The 19,375-nt window shown below is 35.6% G+C and overlaps 4 protein-coding genes across 4 annotated transcripts; 2 read left to right on the top strand and 2 right to left on the bottom strand.

The window, feature by feature from the left end:
• Window positions 1-1,343: 1,343 nt before the first annotated feature.
• On the top strand, window positions 1,344-4,414 carry LOC113494173 (proteasome subunit beta type-5). Its single transcript, XM_026872381.1, has 6 exons — window positions 1,344-1,541; window positions 1,622-1,723; window positions 2,276-2,375; window positions 3,181-3,374; window positions 3,709-3,847; window positions 4,219-4,414. Exons 1-6 carry the CDS (start codon window positions 1,398-1,400, stop codon window positions 4,383-4,385), a joined length of 846 nt encoding a protein of 281 aa, XP_026728182.1. The 5' UTR covers window positions 1,344-1,397; the 3' UTR covers window positions 4,386-4,414.
• On the bottom strand, window positions 4,406-10,029 carry LOC113494172 (probable enoyl-CoA hydratase). The gene is made up of 6 exons (XM_026872380.1): window positions 9,810-10,029; window positions 9,068-9,300; window positions 7,342-7,492; window positions 6,466-6,615; window positions 6,051-6,248; window positions 4,406-5,718 (listed from the first exon to the last, which is right to left on the bottom strand). The coding sequence occupies exons 1-6, from the start codon at window positions 9,937-9,939 to the stop codon at window positions 5,585-5,587; spliced, it is 996 nt and encodes a 331-aa protein (XP_026728181.1). The 5' UTR covers window positions 9,940-10,029; the 3' UTR covers window positions 4,406-5,584.
• A 185-nt stretch (window positions 10,030-10,214) lies between these two features.
• LOC113494174 (derlin-1) lies at window positions 10,215-14,870 on the top strand. The gene is made up of 5 exons (XM_026872382.1): window positions 10,215-10,587; window positions 11,491-11,694; window positions 12,068-12,216; window positions 12,619-12,729; window positions 12,991-14,870. The coding sequence occupies exons 1-5, from the start codon at window positions 10,435-10,437 to the stop codon at window positions 13,124-13,126; spliced, it is 753 nt and encodes a 250-aa protein (XP_026728183.1). The 5' UTR covers window positions 10,215-10,434; the 3' UTR covers window positions 13,127-14,870.
• Window positions 14,871-15,732: 862 nt separating this feature from the next.
• On the bottom strand, window positions 15,733-17,547 carry LOC113494176 (NADH dehydrogenase [ubiquinone] 1 beta subcomplex subunit 9). The gene is made up of 3 exons (XM_026872383.1): window positions 17,383-17,547; window positions 16,553-16,695; window positions 15,733-15,967 (listed from the first exon to the last, which is right to left on the bottom strand). The coding sequence occupies exons 1-3, from the start codon at window positions 17,481-17,483 to the stop codon at window positions 15,774-15,776; spliced, it is 438 nt and encodes a 145-aa protein (XP_026728184.1). The 5' UTR covers window positions 17,484-17,547; the 3' UTR covers window positions 15,733-15,773.
• Window positions 17,548-19,375: the final 1,828 nt, after the last annotated feature.

The raw sequence follows: 19,375 nt of genomic DNA, 5'->3' as shown, positions 1-19,375 counted from the left end.
CAATTTCAGCTGTCACGGTTCATGAAATCCAGCCTTATGACGGACGGACAAAGTACAGACGGTCACACTGACCCTCAGTAATAGGGTTCCAATATTAACCTTTCGATACGGAACCCTAAAAAGCACTGTCTGAGTCACTGGTGTTTGTACCATCGGCTACGCCGCAATTTACTATAAGTTTTATAGTAATCATAATAAAAACAATGTTCGTCTTTTTAGACTGCTAACAGTAGCCTCATTCAAAGCAGGCGTGTGACAAATCTTTTTTTTTTGTCTAGTGGAAATCCTCATGGACATCATTCGCCCTGGGGAAGGCAAAGGGGTGTGCCGGACTCCTACCGGCTAAAACCACTGGAATGCATCCCGCTTCCTTTAGTCGGGGGCCAAGCGGGTGGCGTGTGACAAATCTAAGCTAACATACAATTTCATTGTCACAACATATAATTATTACACTACGATACACATTCCTCGATGGAACAACAATAATATCTTGATCGTGAGCTTTCCAAAAGCCCATATAACTTATGACTAATATATAAATTATACAAACGCTATCCAACGTATCTTAGATATACCTAATGACAGAGTTTAAACTGAGGAGCATCGAATAATATCGACAGTTAGATCGTATCGATATTCTGACTCATAGCGTAATAATAGGTTACTTAAGTCCCTCACTATTTATTAGGCACAGTTTGTATTCGGTGAATTTTATAATTCGAACATCAGAACGATTCTTTGAATTTGTAACTGATAATTTTTAGCGGCCGAACTATTCATTAGCGAATTAGTGTTGCGATAGATTCGATTTAATTTGTCTCGGGTCTAACGACCGATGACCATAGCTTAGGAGTTTATGAGCAATCAGGCTGCTGTTGATGTAGGTTTACTAGGAACAAGTAACAGGATTTTCATTTTAAAAGCTTTCGTGATATTTTGAAATAAACATACATACCAAATATTACAAACAATTTAGAGCTTCTGTATCGGCACTGGCTGGCTACGGTGCAAGAGAATTCCTACGCGAATTCAGACAGCGGCATCTATTGACGAGTAGCAGTAACTAATCGTTCTTCTGTACATTACAGTCAGCACTAGATGGTGCGATCGCGACTTTTTCGTTACAAATACAAATAGCAAGTTACATGACCATAATTAAAATATTTTTTTAAGACCCATTCCAAGTTGAATTTTGCAGAGACTTATAATTAATCATTTTTTTTTTTAATTATTGCTGTATATAGATATGGCAGTGAGTGCTAGTAGCAACATTAAATCGAATTTAAAAATTTGCAACTCTTTAGACAAAACGTCAAACTTGACAAATCGGCGTTTTTGAAGAAATCGCTTGTCATTCATTGAATACAGAATAGTTTATTTGAAATCACAAAACAAAAATGGCTTTACTCGATTTGTGCCGTTTAGATGAGAAAATTAACTTGAAACCCGTTGACGCCCTTGCATCTTTTCAAAATGACGTTGTAGGATACAGCCAAAACTTTTTACACAGCACTCAGCTCGCGACGCCACCGTTTGCTAACGTAAGTAAAGGTTATAGCGTTTAAATACTGTATTTTTCTTTTAAAACTTCTGCTGATCATGTGTTTGACTATATTTGCAGCCTGTAGAAACCCTAGCCCAGTTTAACCAGAAAGATGAGACTGGCAAAGCGATCAAAATCCAGTTCGACCACGGTACCACCACTCTTGGCTTCCGTTATAAGGTAAATACGATATTTCGTGTACTTAGAAGCGATGATCAACTATATCTAGCATAATAATTAAGTTAAACATTTAAAAAAATCCTCGACAAGAAGCAATTTTGTATTGTCATTGTTAGTTGCTTTGTATCAGATGAAGATTGAATTACGAATAGTATTTTTGTAGTGAGTATTTGAGCTTAGGCCTCTTTCTTGAGTGCATTACGAAAAAAATTCTGTTAATAATAGTTAAATATACTCTTGATACTTTTATAAGGCATACTTGTATACAGTAACACCAGTCACTGGCCCTGAAACATACTTTTGTTTTCTTAACTATCTAAATATCGGGTATCTTTCATTTAAACCCTATGCACCAGTTTTTACACTCTATCTACACTCTCTACTCTCATTACATTGATAAATTGGTTTTTACCAATTCATTTCAAATCATATTTTGTCTTTGAATAATTATAATTAAAGTATGAAGACAAACTAACTATATTGAGATCATGTTGTCTATGAGTAATGTAATTCAATATACAAGTGTTATTTAATGTAAGTCTTGTGACTCAGGGTGGAGTGCTCCTGGCCGTGGACTCCAGAGCCACTGGTGGCCAGTTCATTGGGTCACAGTCCATGAAGAAGATTGTTGAAATCAATGACTATCTGCTTGGTAAGAAACACACTTCTGTACTACATATATTGCTTCATAATCTTCACTTCCACCATTGTCTTCCCACTACTGGACAAAGGCTCCCCTTTCAAGTGCCAACTTCAATGGTTCTGTGCTGCTCTCATCTAGACTTGATTTGAGACCATATTTAAATTGTTGACCCATCTTGCTCCCGGAATATTGGTTGGTAGTTTAAATAGTATAAAATAAATTTTATAAATGCGGACAACATCACATACATTGTTCTGAACCCAAAGTAAGTTGCTAAAGCACTTGTGTTATGGAATTCAGATACAACAAAGGTACCACATACACCCAGACCCGAGACAATGTAGAAATGTGATTTTTTACATTGACCCGACCGGGGATCGAACCCGGGACCTCAGAGCTAGCGACACCTTGAAACCGGTGTGTACGCCACTCGACCACGGAGGTCGTCAAATAAAAATATAAAAGGCTTTCGAAAAGGCAAGCAAGTTATTTAAGTAGGCAATAATATGTGAATGGTCTTATGAATCTTTAAACATCTCTAAACCAATATCCTAGTTTCAAAAACTTAACATTGACACTTAACTTGAATGGTCTAAGAGCCCGTGGAACCCAGACTTACATTATTTTATAAAAGCTGAAATTTTGTCAGCGGCTGCTCACAACATAGGTAAGAACAATGGTTGATTATGGAGTTTGGGTCATGGTGGCTTTGGCAGATAAACGGTACTAAAGGTGCCAAAAAAGTCTGACATGCACAGGCTCTTACTCATAAGTCCATAGTTTTCCATAATAACTTATCCCAATCTGTTTGCAGGTACTCTGGCAGGCGGCGCAGCAGACTGCGTGTACTGGGACCGCGTGCTCGCCAAGCAGTGTCGCCTGTACGAGCTGCGCAACCGCGAGCGCATCTCCGTGGCCGCCGCCAGCAAGCTCATGGCCAACATGGTGTACAACTACAAGGGCATGGGGCTCAGCATGGGAATGATGCTCGCTGGTGTTGATAAGAGGGTAAGCAGGTTTTCTGTTATGTTACAACTACAGTATAGTTGTAATTTTAGTAATGTGCAATGACATAATATATATATTTATTCTAGATAAAGCTTGTGGTAGATGTTTTTTTAGTAGCAGTTTCTAACAGCAAGAAAGACAGTTGTGACAATTTTAAATGCAAATCTGCCTTCTAATCTTTTGTGGTAGTGACACATGCTTCAAACCCGTGACACAATGAAATAAATTCCTTGCAGTATTAAAAAAATTCATTGAATACATTTGAAAAAGAAAATTGTCATTTTAATTACTTATCAAGCAATTTCATCATTTTTACAATATGTTGTCATTACAGGGAGCTCAGCTATACTACGTGGACTCTGAAGGCACGCGCACGCCCGGCAAGGTGTTCTCCGTGGGCTCAGGGTCAGTGTACGCCTTCGGTGTGCTGGACAGCGGCTACAGCTGGGACCTCAGCGACAAGGACGCTCAGGGTATGTAATGAAGATCTTACTTGTAAAGAAATCGATTATATTTCAATAGGAATAATAGAAAATAAAATTTGTGATTTACGATTATGATTGCATGACAAAATAAATCAAGAAAAATATTTCTCACTTACTATAAATAAAACTGAAGAAATTGGATGCTATAAAGTCTATAGTGTCCAGTGGTTTATAGTATAAACTATAGGTGCAAATTTCATTTTTGTTATGTGGTATTCAGTAGTTATTTTCGTATAGTACATTTGAACTTACATAATATTCAAATTTTCTTTGAAACAGGCAACAACTTTACCGCTTGTTTGACGTAGCTTCATTAGGATTGCTTTCCCACACTGGCTAATTACATAACTACCTCTCAGAACTCGGTCGCCGCGCCATCTACCACGCGACCCACCGCGACGCGTACTCGGGCGGTATCATCCGCGTGTACCACATCAGCGAGAAGGGCTGGGTCAACATCTCCAACGAGGACTGCTCCGACCTCCACTACAAGTATGCCGCGGAGAAGGGCACGCCTGTCGCTTAGATTTTAATAAAACTATCGTATTATTTGTACAGTTTTGTTTTATTTTACAACAATTCAAGTTTACTGTTTAAGCAGAATACAACATGACAATATGATAGGGTAACTTGCCCGCGGTTACCAATTGAAAGTTAACCCACGGAACATAAATTCGGGATACAATATATGTTATAAACAAGTATCAAGTGGTATAAGTAGTGACCAAAGTTTTATCTTAATCCGTTCAGTGGTTTTTGCGTGATAGAGTAACAAGCGCGCCCTAATATTAGTAGGTTTCTTGAATATAAGAGTAAATAGTTCAGCATATTTTTGAGTGAAGTTGCTTGAGAATACTGATGAATATTGTTTCTACTGAGTAACATGACAAAATATTTAAGGGACTGGTTTCCTTTTTTTATAGTTAACTTACGTCTATAAATGATACGTTTTATGAAGGTGAAAAATAAACAAGCCTTTATACATAGGCATGATATGAAATTTAAACAATGTTGCATTAATAAATACAGGTATCTTTGGCACCATAAACAACAACAAAGTAATTAAAAAAAAAGAGGCTATACAATTTTTTATCACTCAAAGTTAACAATAAGCTGTGGCATTTAATACTACAGGGGATTCTTAGCGTAAAAGAATTGTTCGTGTTTACTCTTAAACTGACCATACACTACGGCAAAATACATAAACCAGTTATTATTATGTTATAGAAAAAAACTTCCGCTCAAAGGACTTTAATCCTTGTGTCTCAGGGCGATTCATAAACATTCAAGACACAAAAACGCCCGCCCACTCGGTACAAGCATTTGCCATACGCGGGAATCGCACCCATTACAGGTTGTTGACAAAGTGGGTTTGACGTGGTGAGCTCAACCCCTTGGCTAACCGTGCTGTCGTGTGTTTAGGCCGTACTTTCCTATAGAGTAAAAATAAAAACAGGAATACCGTGTCATGTATAGCCAGCTTTAGAGCGACCATAAACGGACTGCTACTAAGGCCGACATGAAAAACAAAAAGCTATCGCAGCTATAAAGTGTCGCGAAAACTTGTCAGCTCAAACAGTCCATGTCTAACAAATATTAAAACTTAACACAAGAATTAACATATAAATACAAGAATATCGCCCATTATGAGCTTAACATTGATTTGCCCTACCTTCATACCTAAAACTACAGATACAGAAATAAGGGTTATGTTTGAAACCTATTTTATGATTTCTTGTCGTCCGTTTTTTGTTGTACATTATGCGAGTCGAGAGATACTTTGCTGTCGGTGTCTTCGAGCTCCCACTCCTTAAGAGGTACTTCTGTTAGTTTGTAGAACTTGCCGTGTTTGCCGATACCTGCAAATAGTAGATAAGTTTAATTTAACATTCTACCACGCAGAGACACTGGAAACTTAACTCTTCTGAGTATTTGGGATTTCTCCCCAAGAAGATAAATAAAGCAGCCTTGAAATAGTTTATTCCATCAATGCTCAATGTCAGTTCGTCCTGTCTTCTTATTGGTGAAGGAGTAAATAAGTAGGTCTGCCAATATTATGGTTTCAAATCTAAAGTGTAAAAAACGGAGTCCTTTAAATCTTCGCTGACTGTCCGTCTGGTTGTCTGTTGCCAAACTGTCTCATGAACTATGGTAGCTAAATAGTTTAAATTTTACAGTATACAGCACGTACCTGCTTGGAACTTCTTAACGCCTTCCTTCATATCCTCGATAGCGTTCCCCAGCAGACTGGTCATGACGGCCTCGTCGCGCATGCTCTCCTCGCTGTTGGGGTTCAGCTGCGAGTTGATGGCCGCTAGTTTGTCCATTATCATCGCACTCTCGGGGAACTTTACCAATGATTTGGCGAGCTTCATTGATTCGCCAAGAGCTGGAAGGATTTTATGGAAGATTAGTAAGTGTTTGGGATTTTGTAGTAGGTCTATTATATATTTTTATATTCCTACTATTTCAGTTAAAAACTAAAATACTTACTAAACTGTTATATTTCAATATAAGTATGTTATACAAAACAAAATGATATGTGTGACAATCTTGGCGTTTTAAAGAATTAATTTCCCTACAATATGTGGGCTATAGGTATTTACCGGTGCCAGTGGACGTGACTTTAGTGGCGAGTCCGAACTGATGCGCTTCAGTGCCCGTGATCAGTCGGCCGGTGATGAGCAGGTCGAGAGCGCGCGACAAACCGATCAGTGACGTCAGCTTGCGACCGCCGAACAACGATTGTGGAACACCTGTTGAGGACAATGAGGTTTTATTGTTGTTTATAACTGGTACTTTATTGTACTTAAATTATTATTTATTAAATTATTGGGTATGACCATAATCTGCTGAATTTTGTATAAGGAAAAACAAATATAAGTATGTGATTACTTTTTGAAGGGATGCTTTAACTGTTAGGTTTACGGTTCAATTCTCACTATTTTTAGGGATTTTTACCGTGAAATGGAAACCTAATAGTGAGGATCCGCTGTTTGTCCGTCTGTCAGATCGTCCGTGTCTAGGCTATGTGGTAGGTGGATAGATAGAATTTAGAAATAGACAGAATTTAGAAATCAGATGAAATGTTAGCAAATTATGTATTTCTGTCTCAACTATAACAGCACACACTAAATACTAATATTTATTTATTTATTTATTTTGTTTTGGAAGACCAACAGCATTTACAAAAAAATACATAAAAAGCAAGTTTAGCAACATACAGCCAATTATAGGTCTTCGCTATTAAACTATTGTATAACATTATTAGATTAATGTGGACAGCAAAATAAACAATTCATAATACAAAGAAACGCAAGAGAAAGTAAAATAAATATAAGAATCAAGGTTACGGAATGGTACTACGTCTATAAGTTTATTGGGTGACAAATGAATTTGATGGTTAAAGCGTCTCAATACTGGCACGTGACCAGTTAAATAACTTTTCATGCCTCTTACGTGTAGTTATTTAGATTACATACCAAACCTCCTTCCTAAACATCCGAGGACGGCGGTATCCTCAATGATGCGCAGGTCACACGACAGCGCGAGCTCGAAGCCTTCTGCCACCGCGTACCCCGAGACTGAAGCTATCGTGATCTTATCACAGAGAGGCCGGCGGAGGAGTCGAGTCTGTAATGACATTTAGGCTAATAACTTTTGATCGGGATGATATTACAAAGGCTTAGGCTTACGATCAAATGCGAATGCAGAGGAAGGACATGCAAGAGATATGTTTATGCTGCAGTGGTAAAAAAATATGTTGGGATGGGAAGAAGAGACAGTCAAATAGGTGGATTAAATTGGGTCAGATTTCGAATAATGTATGGACATTAATTACGAATTTAGCTACTTATTAGAGTATATTCCCGTTCGTCCATTCTTGAATTAGGATTAGGACGATTGGGAAATTGAGCGGACGAACGGGAATACACCTTTTTAGTCCTACTTCCTACATGAACATAGCTTGAGTTTATCTACGGTGTAAACTACTTTAGTACCAAACATCCTGAGCAAACATCATCAAAATTGGTCTACCCATTCAGGTAAGAAAATGCTAACATAGATACTTTCGCAAACTTCCGTCTTTATAATATTAGCTTGATGACAAACATACCTACTCGTTAAATAACGTTATTTTGACATAAATTTAAACGTTAATTCGATTGTAAGATTATAATATATAATCAAAAGTTAATTAATATTTGAAGGCCACAATCATTCTTAGCTAATGAGTGTTGAGCATCAAGTGCCATCCAATATTGTTAACGAGCTATAGATATTAATGACCACCGTTACGTAAATCAGCTTTAATCATAAGTCTTTAACTTTCTTCTTTTATTGGAAAGCAATGAAAAATTTCTAAAGTTTTTTTTCTCATGGGCTACCTACATTTTATGTTATTAGAAAAACTTTCGTGAAGCGAAGTGACGCGTATTTATCGGGATCCCGGTGTGTTCTAAAACTAGTCGGGCTATCCAGATCCAAATACGCGTGAGAAAATCTTTACCTACGACATGTTTGCTTCTTCCTCAGCCCTTATATTATGTTATGCGGAAATAAATACGGTAAGTATATTTTATGACTCAATACAGTTGTTTACTGTCGAACAAACAAATCAACAATTAGCTTAAATAGTTTTGAAATCTATTTTAAGAAAAATTGATACAAGTTCCTGTTCGATTTAGTTATTTTAAAATGCCTAGAGTCTCCGATTGTTTACTTATCGCTCGATAGGACTTATCACAATGCTAATGTGCTGCAAGTTTAAGGTTGATTGTCTTTAATGGACACAAAAATGAAATAAAAGAATTGCGACGCATAATATCCGCTTGCTAATAAGCGGAAAGGAACATACAATGTGTCGTTCAGTTGCTCACGAACCACGGTACTGTGAAGATATTGAAATAACGGTCATGGGGAATAATCTGAAAATTATAACGTATCCAACTACTACAATCGTCCATCATGCGTTAAACAGTTTTATAATTACGCAAGAACATCCAAATTTCCATGTGTTTGAGCATCTGTCGTTTTTCGTGAAGTTTGTAGTGTATATGGTTGTGTGCATGAATGTAGGATTTCATTGGTTACGGACATCGATGATTATGGTCCGTAATAAGTTTTCTCGGTCATAAATCCTGTACTGTAAACGCCACAGAAGTTTTTCAAACTATTCTATGAGTCAAGTTCAAGAATATTACTTACCGCAGCATCTTTTAAAGTGTTATATCCTTTAGTGCCTATTTCGTCCATATCAAAGCCAGAGCAGAAGCTGCCTCCTTCCCCGTTGATGACCAATACTTTGGCTTCCGGATCTCGGTCAAAGGTATTCATTGCCTCTTCAATCTCTCTGAGAGTGGCTTCGTCAAGACTGTTACGGCATTTTGGACGGTCTATGTTAAGTGTAGTGATCGCACCAAATTTTTCCACCATTATATCTGAAAGTTATAATTCAGTAGTTTTGTGTAAGTTAGTTTATAAATAATAAGTTTTCGAATAATTTAAGGTGTGTGGGACATAGATATGCATTGATAGCATGATTAATGAGGGCGATTATTCCCAAAAATAGTTGCATACACACCTATTTTCGCGTGCGTTAAGTACTATATTTCAAGAATGTCAGTGTATCAGTATTTCTTACAACTTTATTATCCTTTACATGCCTAAAGTAACAATCCATCAACCAAGAACTTTTTGGCTTTCCTATGTTAGTACGTAGTACACTCTAACTTAACAGTATCCTTATATAACAAAAATACCTTGTACAATACTAAAAAAAATCCGAATTTGGAATTTTACATAATAATATTTTATATATTATATATAATGCTCGAATAGATGGCTTCATTCACAAAATATATTGCTGTAGATACATTTTTTGTCAGTGAAACAGCGTAAATCAATATTAATTGCGTCCTAAATTACGAAAATAGAAAAATAACCTCACTTTTTCTAATATCTTCGAATTTCTCCTCTTCTTTCTTCTCGGTTTTTGTATCATTGGAGGCAAAGCGTACAGCATATCGACGAGTCTGAAGTCCTGTCGCTGTTAAAAACCTTTTAAGTATAATTCTCATTTTTACTTTAGTGCGAATCCACGGTATTAGAGATCGCAAATCAAAACAAAACGAATTGAAATGTTCAGTCAGTCAGTGGGTTGAACTGTCACTCAAAATACCATTTTATGAATATGGCAATGAACCAAACTCTTTATAATTAAAAAAAAACTCTTAAATCAACGTACGAAATCAAACCAGATAATTATTTTTTTCCAATATTCATTTAGAGGAATATTCTAAATCAAATGATTCCAACAATCGTCTTATCAACGTCAACAGCTTCTACAAGTTGCAACACTGAAGAAATGTCAGAAATAACACAATCATCCTCTTGGTTGAATTTTCTCGACAAATTCTCTTAGTACACGTGTACCTACATTATATTGTTAATAATTTCATCATCAGCATCTATTTATGCTCGAACTGTTGAAGTGTATTGTGTTTTAAAAGTTGTGTACAATCCCTTGTAACCTTTTTTCTTAGTGACCTAGTTGTTTGTGTTTACATTGTAAAATGTCTGAATTTAGGGACTGGTATAACGGGGTACCGTTTTTTACGCGGTATTGGTTGACTCTAACGATAGTATTTAGTTTATTTGGCCGATTTGGACTCCTGAACTATGGTTATTTAGTGCTTGATTTTCACTATTTCATCTATCAATTCCAGGTGAGTTATAAGTTTTGTTTATGGACTAGGGTTAAAAATACGAAGAAGAATATTATAGAAAACATTGCCTTTTAATCAAGCTAAACCTGTCTTTTTTTTATAATCATAAACAAGAGACTGCCAATTTCAGTTACAACAGTACATCATAGTTTTAAAAGTGTTTAATATTTGTTTCTCTGCAAAAGTAACTACCCAATAAACTGCTATTCAATTTACGCTATAGACCAATAAAACTGAAAACAGTATTATTTCCATTGTTCTACCAAGTTATATGATGATAATAAATAATTATATGTGTTATTTCAATCATGTAAAGAGATGTCCACCTTGAAGTTTATACTTAGCTGAGCTTACAAAAAAACAGTTTTAAAAGTTACACAAGTATTTCAAATCTACTGGGAGAGACCTAGCTTTTATAATGCTGAAAATGTTTTTATATTAAATGTATATGCAATAAATGTCATCTTTAAAGGTAGTTTCTAGAACAAACTGCTCATTAACTAAACACTGTCATTGGCTTATGTTAGCAATGTTTATCATGGAAATAAAATTTTATAGCTATGAAATATTATTTACTTACCATAACTTTATCTACTTTTTAAAATTATTTCTTTTTTTATTTAAAGTCACACGGGCATGTTAACAAGGGCAGGAGCTATTTTTCTTACACCAATATTTTCACCCTTCACTCTTGTATAACACTCAAATACTTCCACAATTGCATCTATAAAATATTGTATATCAGAGTCTCTGAACATGGATGTTTAATCAGAAAACAGTCTGGCTATTTTTTTTTAAATTTTAGCCTCAAAAGACATCAATATCTGTTGTGTCTCCCTGGAAAATAACAACAACAATAATAATCATTTATAAAACTTGTAACAACTTTTTTACTTTTTACAGATATGGCGGCCACTAACAGCATTATTCTTCTACCCAATCAGTCCGAGCACAGGTTTCCACTTCCTGATCAACTGTTACTTCCTCTACAACTACTCACAGCGGCTAGAGACTGGCATGTTTGCCGGCAAGCCCGCTGACTACTTCTACATGTTATTATTTAACTGGATCTGCTGTGTCATCATTGGACTTCTAGTTGGATTGCCTGTAAGCTTTTTAGACTAGTACATTCTTAAATTAATAACTGTTAAAAGCACTAGAAAAACCTCCTGCTTCTCCCATAGAACAAGTTATAGGCAGTGCTGTGTATGGTCCACTAAAGTCATTCTGCAAAATTTAATTTATTTATCTTTTAGACTCCTACTAATGACTGCCTATGAGGCTCTGGGTAGAAAACACATGATTTTAAGTCATGCACTGTTTTGTTCTTATGGTTCTGCATGAAGGGATATCTTTTGAACATTATAAAAAATAAGATAATAGAATACTTTCTAAGTATGACGCAATGACTATATACATAAAGTTCGTCAAACAAGTTAATTACCAACTAGTAGTTAAACAAACTGTATTTCCTTTCCAGATTCTAATGGACCCAATGGTCTTGTCAGTACTATATGTATGGTGCCAATTAAACAAGGATGTCATAGTGTCATTCTGGTTTGGTACTCGGTTCAAAGCAATGTACCTGCCATGGGTACTTCTAGCTTTCAATCTAGTCATCAGTGGAGGGTAAGTTTGATTCTCTTGAGATAATTTGAATCTGAATGCTGAACAAATACCAAGTAAATTAATGATTATCATAATGTTTATTCCAGAATATTCCTATCATTTTGACATTAGTAAAATTGCTATGTCATTCTGATAAACATTGACCTAATTAGTCATTGTAGCTTGATTGAGTACAACTAAAAAATGGATTTAGGTGAACTAAATTTGTTTTTATGTAAATCAGTTGAGTTACAAAAGCCAAAAAACATTGAAAACCCAATGGTAAAAATTTTGACTCCCTATAACAGATTTTTATGAAACGTGTCTAAGAACATTTCACATAATTCACCTGTAAATGAGTCCTTAGCGAAAACTGCGTGTTAACGTATGATTGAGGAGTAAATTCTGCTGTATTTGTTGCAGTGGTGTGATGGAGCTGGTGGGCATCCTGATCGGCCACTTAGCCTTCTTCCTCCTATTCAAGTACCCTCAGGAGTTTGGCGGCCCAGCTCTTCTTACTCCACCTAATTTCTTGTAAGTATATTGTGTGTCAATGTTGTAAATCTGCAAGTTTGTGAATATCTGTTCACACTCAAACCTTATTCACAATTCTATTCGAATCGAATCCGCGACTTCCGGTTTAGCAGTCAAGGCTACCAACTACTAGACGAACATGCCATGATTTATAATAAAATTATGCCACTTATTAAGATCACAAACTCTTAACCTCAGCAGTTAATATAATACATTATCATAATATAAGTACTTATGAATTTATCAATATTCATTCTACAGGAAACAGATATTCCCGGACACAAGGTACGTGGGTGGGTTTGGTACTGCCCCACAAGCGCGGGTCCCCACACGGCCGGGCGCCACTGTCTTTGGGGGCCACAACTGGGGGCGCGGACAGACCCTTGGGGGCAACTGAGATAACCACGCAACAAAAACGGCTTAGTATATTATTATAAAAGGATTGTTTCCTGCACTGAAGTTGTGATTGGTGTTATCAAGGCAAAGGCAATGTAATAATAATACTTTGTAATTTAAAGCTATAGTTGTACTTTCCGTGATTGTTTGAACAAATGATATAAATGTATGTGTCAGTTAAAATTAGTAATAAGAATGTTGAGCAATCAACTAAGCCTTAAAATGCTATAATAATTCTAATTTGTCTATTATAAAGAGGTCCCATATTTTTCTAGAGCTGTACAGTTACATTACCTTTGCCTAACTCGTCGATATTTTAATAGTAAATTCTTGGATAGTTTGAATAGACTCTGTGCTCATAAAAATGTGTTGAAATGTAAAAAATGATTTGACAATTTAATGTCCATTGCTGTTGTCCTATTAGAAGTTGAATTAACGTTGTTAGACTGTCGTAAATGAATGTCAAAACTTGTTTAATGTTCACATAAGTTTTGTGTTTTTGTAACGGAATGAATGATTTTAAAATATTCTATGATAAAGACATAATATATACTGTTGTTTGCGTGTAGCTAAAGTTTAATATTTTGTCTTTATTAATTGTAGCCTGAGTTTTCTGAACTGGAAACATTGTACCCTAATGTTGCCAGGATACACACCTGCATATAACCTACTTGTATTTATCAAGCTTTTATTTAAACTAGTCTGATGTTGCAATTATAATTTGTTTGATTATTCCATAGTATTCATACAACATGAACTATTTAGGTATATTATCATCATTTTCATCCTTATTTTACTATTTCCAAAGGCGTGGGAATTATTTTACTGGGAATAACTATAATTTAATTATTAATATGGTTAATGATCAACGAATCTGTTGGAAATGGGAAGATGTAACTTCTTTTTGTATCTCAATCTTAAAAATAACTTGCCACTTGCACTTCAAACAGGATATCAATTCATGTGGACGCTCTCTTACTTACCCATACCCTTAAGTAAAACTTGCAATTGTGAAAACCTAATAGATTATTTGTGGAGCACTGCCTCTTCTTCACGACTGCAACAGTAGGCAGCAGGTAACTGGGTTGAGGAGGTCAGATAGGCAGGCGATCCTTTTAAAACGGTACCTAGCAGCTTTTGGTTAGAGTATCGTTGATAAAACCTACAAAATCTAGCTTCCCATTTTTAACTTTACCTAGTTCTTATTTTCTATTATTATTCTGTATAAGTTAACTCCACTAGAGACTTGCATTTACTTCGTGTAGTACGTTTATTTAATTTCATCGTGATTTAGGACGGGGCGTACCTACAAGTTAACGAGAGATTTTTTTAACTTTGCTGTATTCTTCTTAGTTGCTGAAAGGATCAACATATAAACAGAGGTTTTTTCCATTCTCAGGCATGCGTAGCTTATAGTACAGCATTGCTGTTTTGGATGGAGTAGATGCATGATGAAACAAGGCATTCAAAGCATCATTATCAAAGTACTAAATGTATTTAAGCATTGGCGTTAAGTTTGCAACAAAGAAGTAAGGTCTATATTATGTATGCTTCCTCGTTCACTAGTTGACAATGCATTTTTTTTTCGATTATCTACAAGATGCGCCCCTCCTTTAATTGTTACTAAAATGTATTTATTTATTCAGCTGTTATATTGACGACGACGTGACGATATCAGGGAACCTAAACTAGGTATATTTCTATAACAAAATTGTTTTAACAATAAAAAACTATGATGCAGTTTTTATGTTGTTTTCAAATTTTTCCCCTCACAGTTTATTGAATACATATAGAGTGCTTTCAACTATGGCTGGAATTACCAGGTTTTCAGAAAACAGATGAATGGTACTGGGAGCGCTAACAGAGATTCAATTCTACTATAATTATACTACTACTATTACTGTTGGGTATGAATATGAGGGTAGTTATAACCCTATTTACAAGCAACTTGCAAAAGAAGGTTCTCAATTTGTCTATATTCAGTATTTTTTATGGTTGTCACCGCAAAATCTACTGGATAAGCCGTTTTTATTCTTTATCTTAAAAAGCAATCAACTTGGTCCCATTTAAACTTCATCAAGTTTGGCTCAGCAGTATTTTATTTGAAGACACACAGGTTACATGAATTTGTTGTTAAAACATTGTAGTAGCTGTAGTAAGGATGATTTATAATTAAAAGACGCGACGGTTTCTCAGGTATAGATTAAATAAGGCAAACGTAGTGTAGGACGCCCAGTGGCCAGGTGGGATGACGACTTGCGAAAGACTGCAGGCGGTTGCTGGATGCGGCAAGCCGAAGACAGGGCGCTATGGCGCACATTGGGGGAGGCCTATGTCCAGCAGTGGACTACTAAAGGCTGATGGGTATAAAGCAGTAATACGTAACATACAAATGCCTATCCAAAGCGGGGATCGAACCGCCGAACACGTCGCACTCAGTGGCTTTTTGGCATGGTGACCACAACCACTCACCTATTCATGCAGCGACCGAAATAAAAGTTCATATTATAGATGTCAAGTCATTCTGAAGTTATAGTAATAAATTGTAAGGCCAACTATACCAGCTCTAAGGTAAATGTGACAGTATATAAGAAGAAAACAAAGTTCTAAATTAATTGATTCACTATATTACACAACTATACAACAGCTTAATGTTTCTCGTCTTTCTTGTCGGCGGGACCGTATTCCTTCTCCCACATGGCAATGAACTCCTTCTTGCGCTGCTCTCGACGCTTGAAGTACTCCGGGTAGTGGGCCTTCTCGAGAGGGTGCCAGTAGTCAATGACCCAGTCCGGGGGAGTCACCACACGCTCATGGGCGACACCACCCTGACTTGTTGCAACTGTGGGTAGATGGATATTTTTTTATTGGTAATGCTGGACTAACAGCACGGCTAGCACAACTTGGCGCTTCGGAAAATAATATAAAAGATTGTTAGAGCGAGATCAAAGTATGCGTGCACGTTTTGTAAGACAGAGAAGGCGATATCTTGCAGCTCTTTCCCGACGCGCCAAGTTACATCAGCTGCACTGTATCATGTGGTTGATAAAGTTGTACGAGTATAAAAGAGACATTAATAAAAACTAAAAGGTGCCCATTATAAAAACCGGTCAAGTGCGAGACGGACGCACGACAAAGAGTTCCGTACAGATAGGCTAAAGGTAATCCAGTAGGGTACCTGGTTTTACCCTACAAAGAATATTGTTTCCTTTACTATCTATATTTTAATAATCATTCTCTTGTTGATATAAAATAAGGTAAAAAAAATCCTCACTAAAAGCAGTCTGTCACAACATGGAATAATAAAAAGGCACTGAAGGTTATCCTGTATCCAGAATTATTGTATCAATAAAAACTAAACATTGTCTATGGTCTAGGGTTAAAGCAGTCTGGAAATAAAATATAATATTCAGTTCTTTATACTCACAGTTTCTGGGAATAGGATGAATGACTGAGAATAGTTCCTGCTCTCCTGCCTCAAGGAGCTTCACAGCCTTCCTCATGTCTGTCTCCTTGGCATGGCTGTCGAACCTTTCACGCAGCAAAACTGCTTGGTACCGGTATACATTGCTAGAATCATAAACATAAATAGTATAAGAATGCAGTAAATAAGGAATGTTGCAAATTTTTGCTAACTGTATAAAAGGACCTCTTTAGGTACATTGGAGAGTTATAAGTAGCCAAAATACCTCAGGAGACATCTTATTCTTTTACAATAAAATTCTCAAAATAGTAACAATTTAAAAATACACGAAATGTTTCTACCAGTACCATTTTTTTCCTATGTAGGTATAGCAATATATCTAAATATTAGTACCGCAAGTTTTAATGTGTACATAAATTATACATTGGTTTTTTAATTAATTACCAGACTAATTTAATTATAGTTTCTACTATGATAATTTAGTTGTACCAATATACATTTACATTACATCGGACATAGTCAATTGTAAAATATAGGTCTTGATTCTAATAGTAACATAATATGTACACTATATTTTACGGGATAAACTAAAAATGAGAATGAATGATTGTATGTTGCGTACTTTTATACGAGAAATAGACAACATAAAAACCTTGTATGTTCGTTAACTTGAAGTTATTTTTATTTGACATTTTAACATGCAAAGTATTATAACGAATAAGAAATCTGAAAAATAATAGAGAAGTTGTGGTTATGTTTAGTAGAATTACGTAACGAGAAAAACAAAAGCTATTAGAAAGGTATAAAACATAAAACTATATAGTTTAACTTACCGTCTATCATAGTACGCCTCTAAATTGCGCAAAGCCCGTTTGTAGAGGGAGCAAACCTTTTGAGAATGTGATTTTATACCCAGAAGTGGAATATTCGCCATTTTTATTGTTTTGCTACTGTGACACCTGTCACTGCAACTGTCAACTGTCAGAACATCATTTTTAATTTTCTTTAGTCTATGTATGTAACGTAGCCAAGGTAATAGACAAGAAGCTTTTCCTAAATTGATTTCGTATCCAAGATTTTGTTGTTTGATATTTTTTTTACACTTGACATGCTCACCTTGACTAGAAAATTGTGGATGCATTCTTCAGAAACATTTATTGAATAATAAATGTGAACAATTATATATTTGCATTGGGTTTATGAAAGTACATTATTTATTGTCAACTCATAATGAGTACCATTAAGCAAGAATTACATTTTGAATAAATTAGCATAATTACGAGAATTTCATATATAAATAATTATATACCATAGGTGCCTGGATGACCGGTTTCGGTAAATTATGTTTTAGCAACACTAGTACTACCTAAACGCCACCTTTGGAATTTTGGATGTATATATTTTCTTCTATTATAAGAAAAATATTGTTAAGTTTTTATAAATAAAGTTGAGAATTTAATTTATTTATATATTTATAAATTTATTTATATTTTTAAACAGATTTTTTTTAATTGAATTCTTTTTACATTTATTGGTACTGGCACCTTCTTTATGCAGAATTTCATGAAAATCCCTGTGTCACAATGTTAGTTATACCAACTTCGACACTTTTACACCGCTTTGGATTTTTATATGCATGATATTTAGTAGGTACAAGTCTTGGCTATGAGATTTTTGATACCACTGCACAGTCATAAGGGTGGAATTCTTTCTACACCCGAAAAAACCTACAAATAATTTATAAAACATTGTGCCTTAAAAGAAAATTGTCTTCAATTAGCAGAGTTTCATTCTAGCTTCGTTGAACAATAAAATACGCAGGTACCTTGAACCGCGAGCGTTAACTTCTCGGTTCACATCTGTTACAAGGCCGTCATGCACGCCACATGCAACATCTGGCTGTTGTGTTAATGTAACGCATCCGCTGAATAATCTGTCACTTCAAATTGCATACGAATTAGGCTGAAGGCTTGTGTGCCTTTGCGCAATAGCCCTCTATTAGCTGACGAGTGTTGTTACACTTTGACGGAGATTATGGTCGAAATGACGTTGTTATTTTTAGTATAAGATAAAAAAACATAATTATCAGATGGATAGAGGGAGCTAATTTAGCCGTTAGTTTCGATTTATATTATATCATGTATGTCCCAAGCATGCAGCCTTTAGCTTTTTTATCGGAATATTTACGTTATCAACGTTTATTCAGCGCCCGCAGCGAGAGGAGACTAGATTAAAGTGTGATGTATACTTTAACGCTCGTCACGACGTTTTATTAGAAAAAATGAGTAACCTGTAAGTAGGTTGATCGTTTTTTAGTTTGCATTTGTTGGAAAATCTAGCTTAGTGATTTTCCTACAAATGCATGTGCCTACAGTAAAGGCGGTCTCGTTGTGAAACGTAGGTCAACTCGTATTCTTTTAGGATGGAGCCGTTGAAACTAGACTAATCTAAAAATATATTGGTATAAAAGCATGATAAAAAACTGTGTCTAATTTTATTCACGCAAAAGTTATGTCATTATCAGTGTAGAAAGTTATGACAAAAAAAGAGTACAAAAAATGACATAAAATAACTACTGGATGGCCTCTGTATTGCTGACGAAATTATTTTGGCCTTGTGTGGGAATTTACCCATGTGAAAATATATTCTCAGATTCACAGGTGCATTATAATATTTATGTCAATGCAATTTATTAACTCACGATTTCATCGTTTCTTTTTCTTTTTAATTTTGCGCATGGTTCCGTATGTTTTCTTAAACAGCCTATAAAATGAACCAGAAGATATAGGTAGGATGTAATTCATGTAATCCAAATGAATAGGTAAG

The sequence above is a fragment of the Trichoplusia ni genome, chromosome 5 (genome assembly GCF_003590095.1).
Source record: "Trichoplusia ni isolate ovarian cell line Hi5 chromosome 5, tn1, whole genome shotgun sequence".
Taxonomy (NCBI): domain Eukaryota; kingdom Metazoa; phylum Arthropoda; class Insecta; order Lepidoptera; family Noctuidae; genus Trichoplusia; species Trichoplusia ni.
The sequence above is the reverse complement of the archived record's forward strand: the minus strand, read 5'-3'. Positions and strand labels throughout refer to the sequence as shown.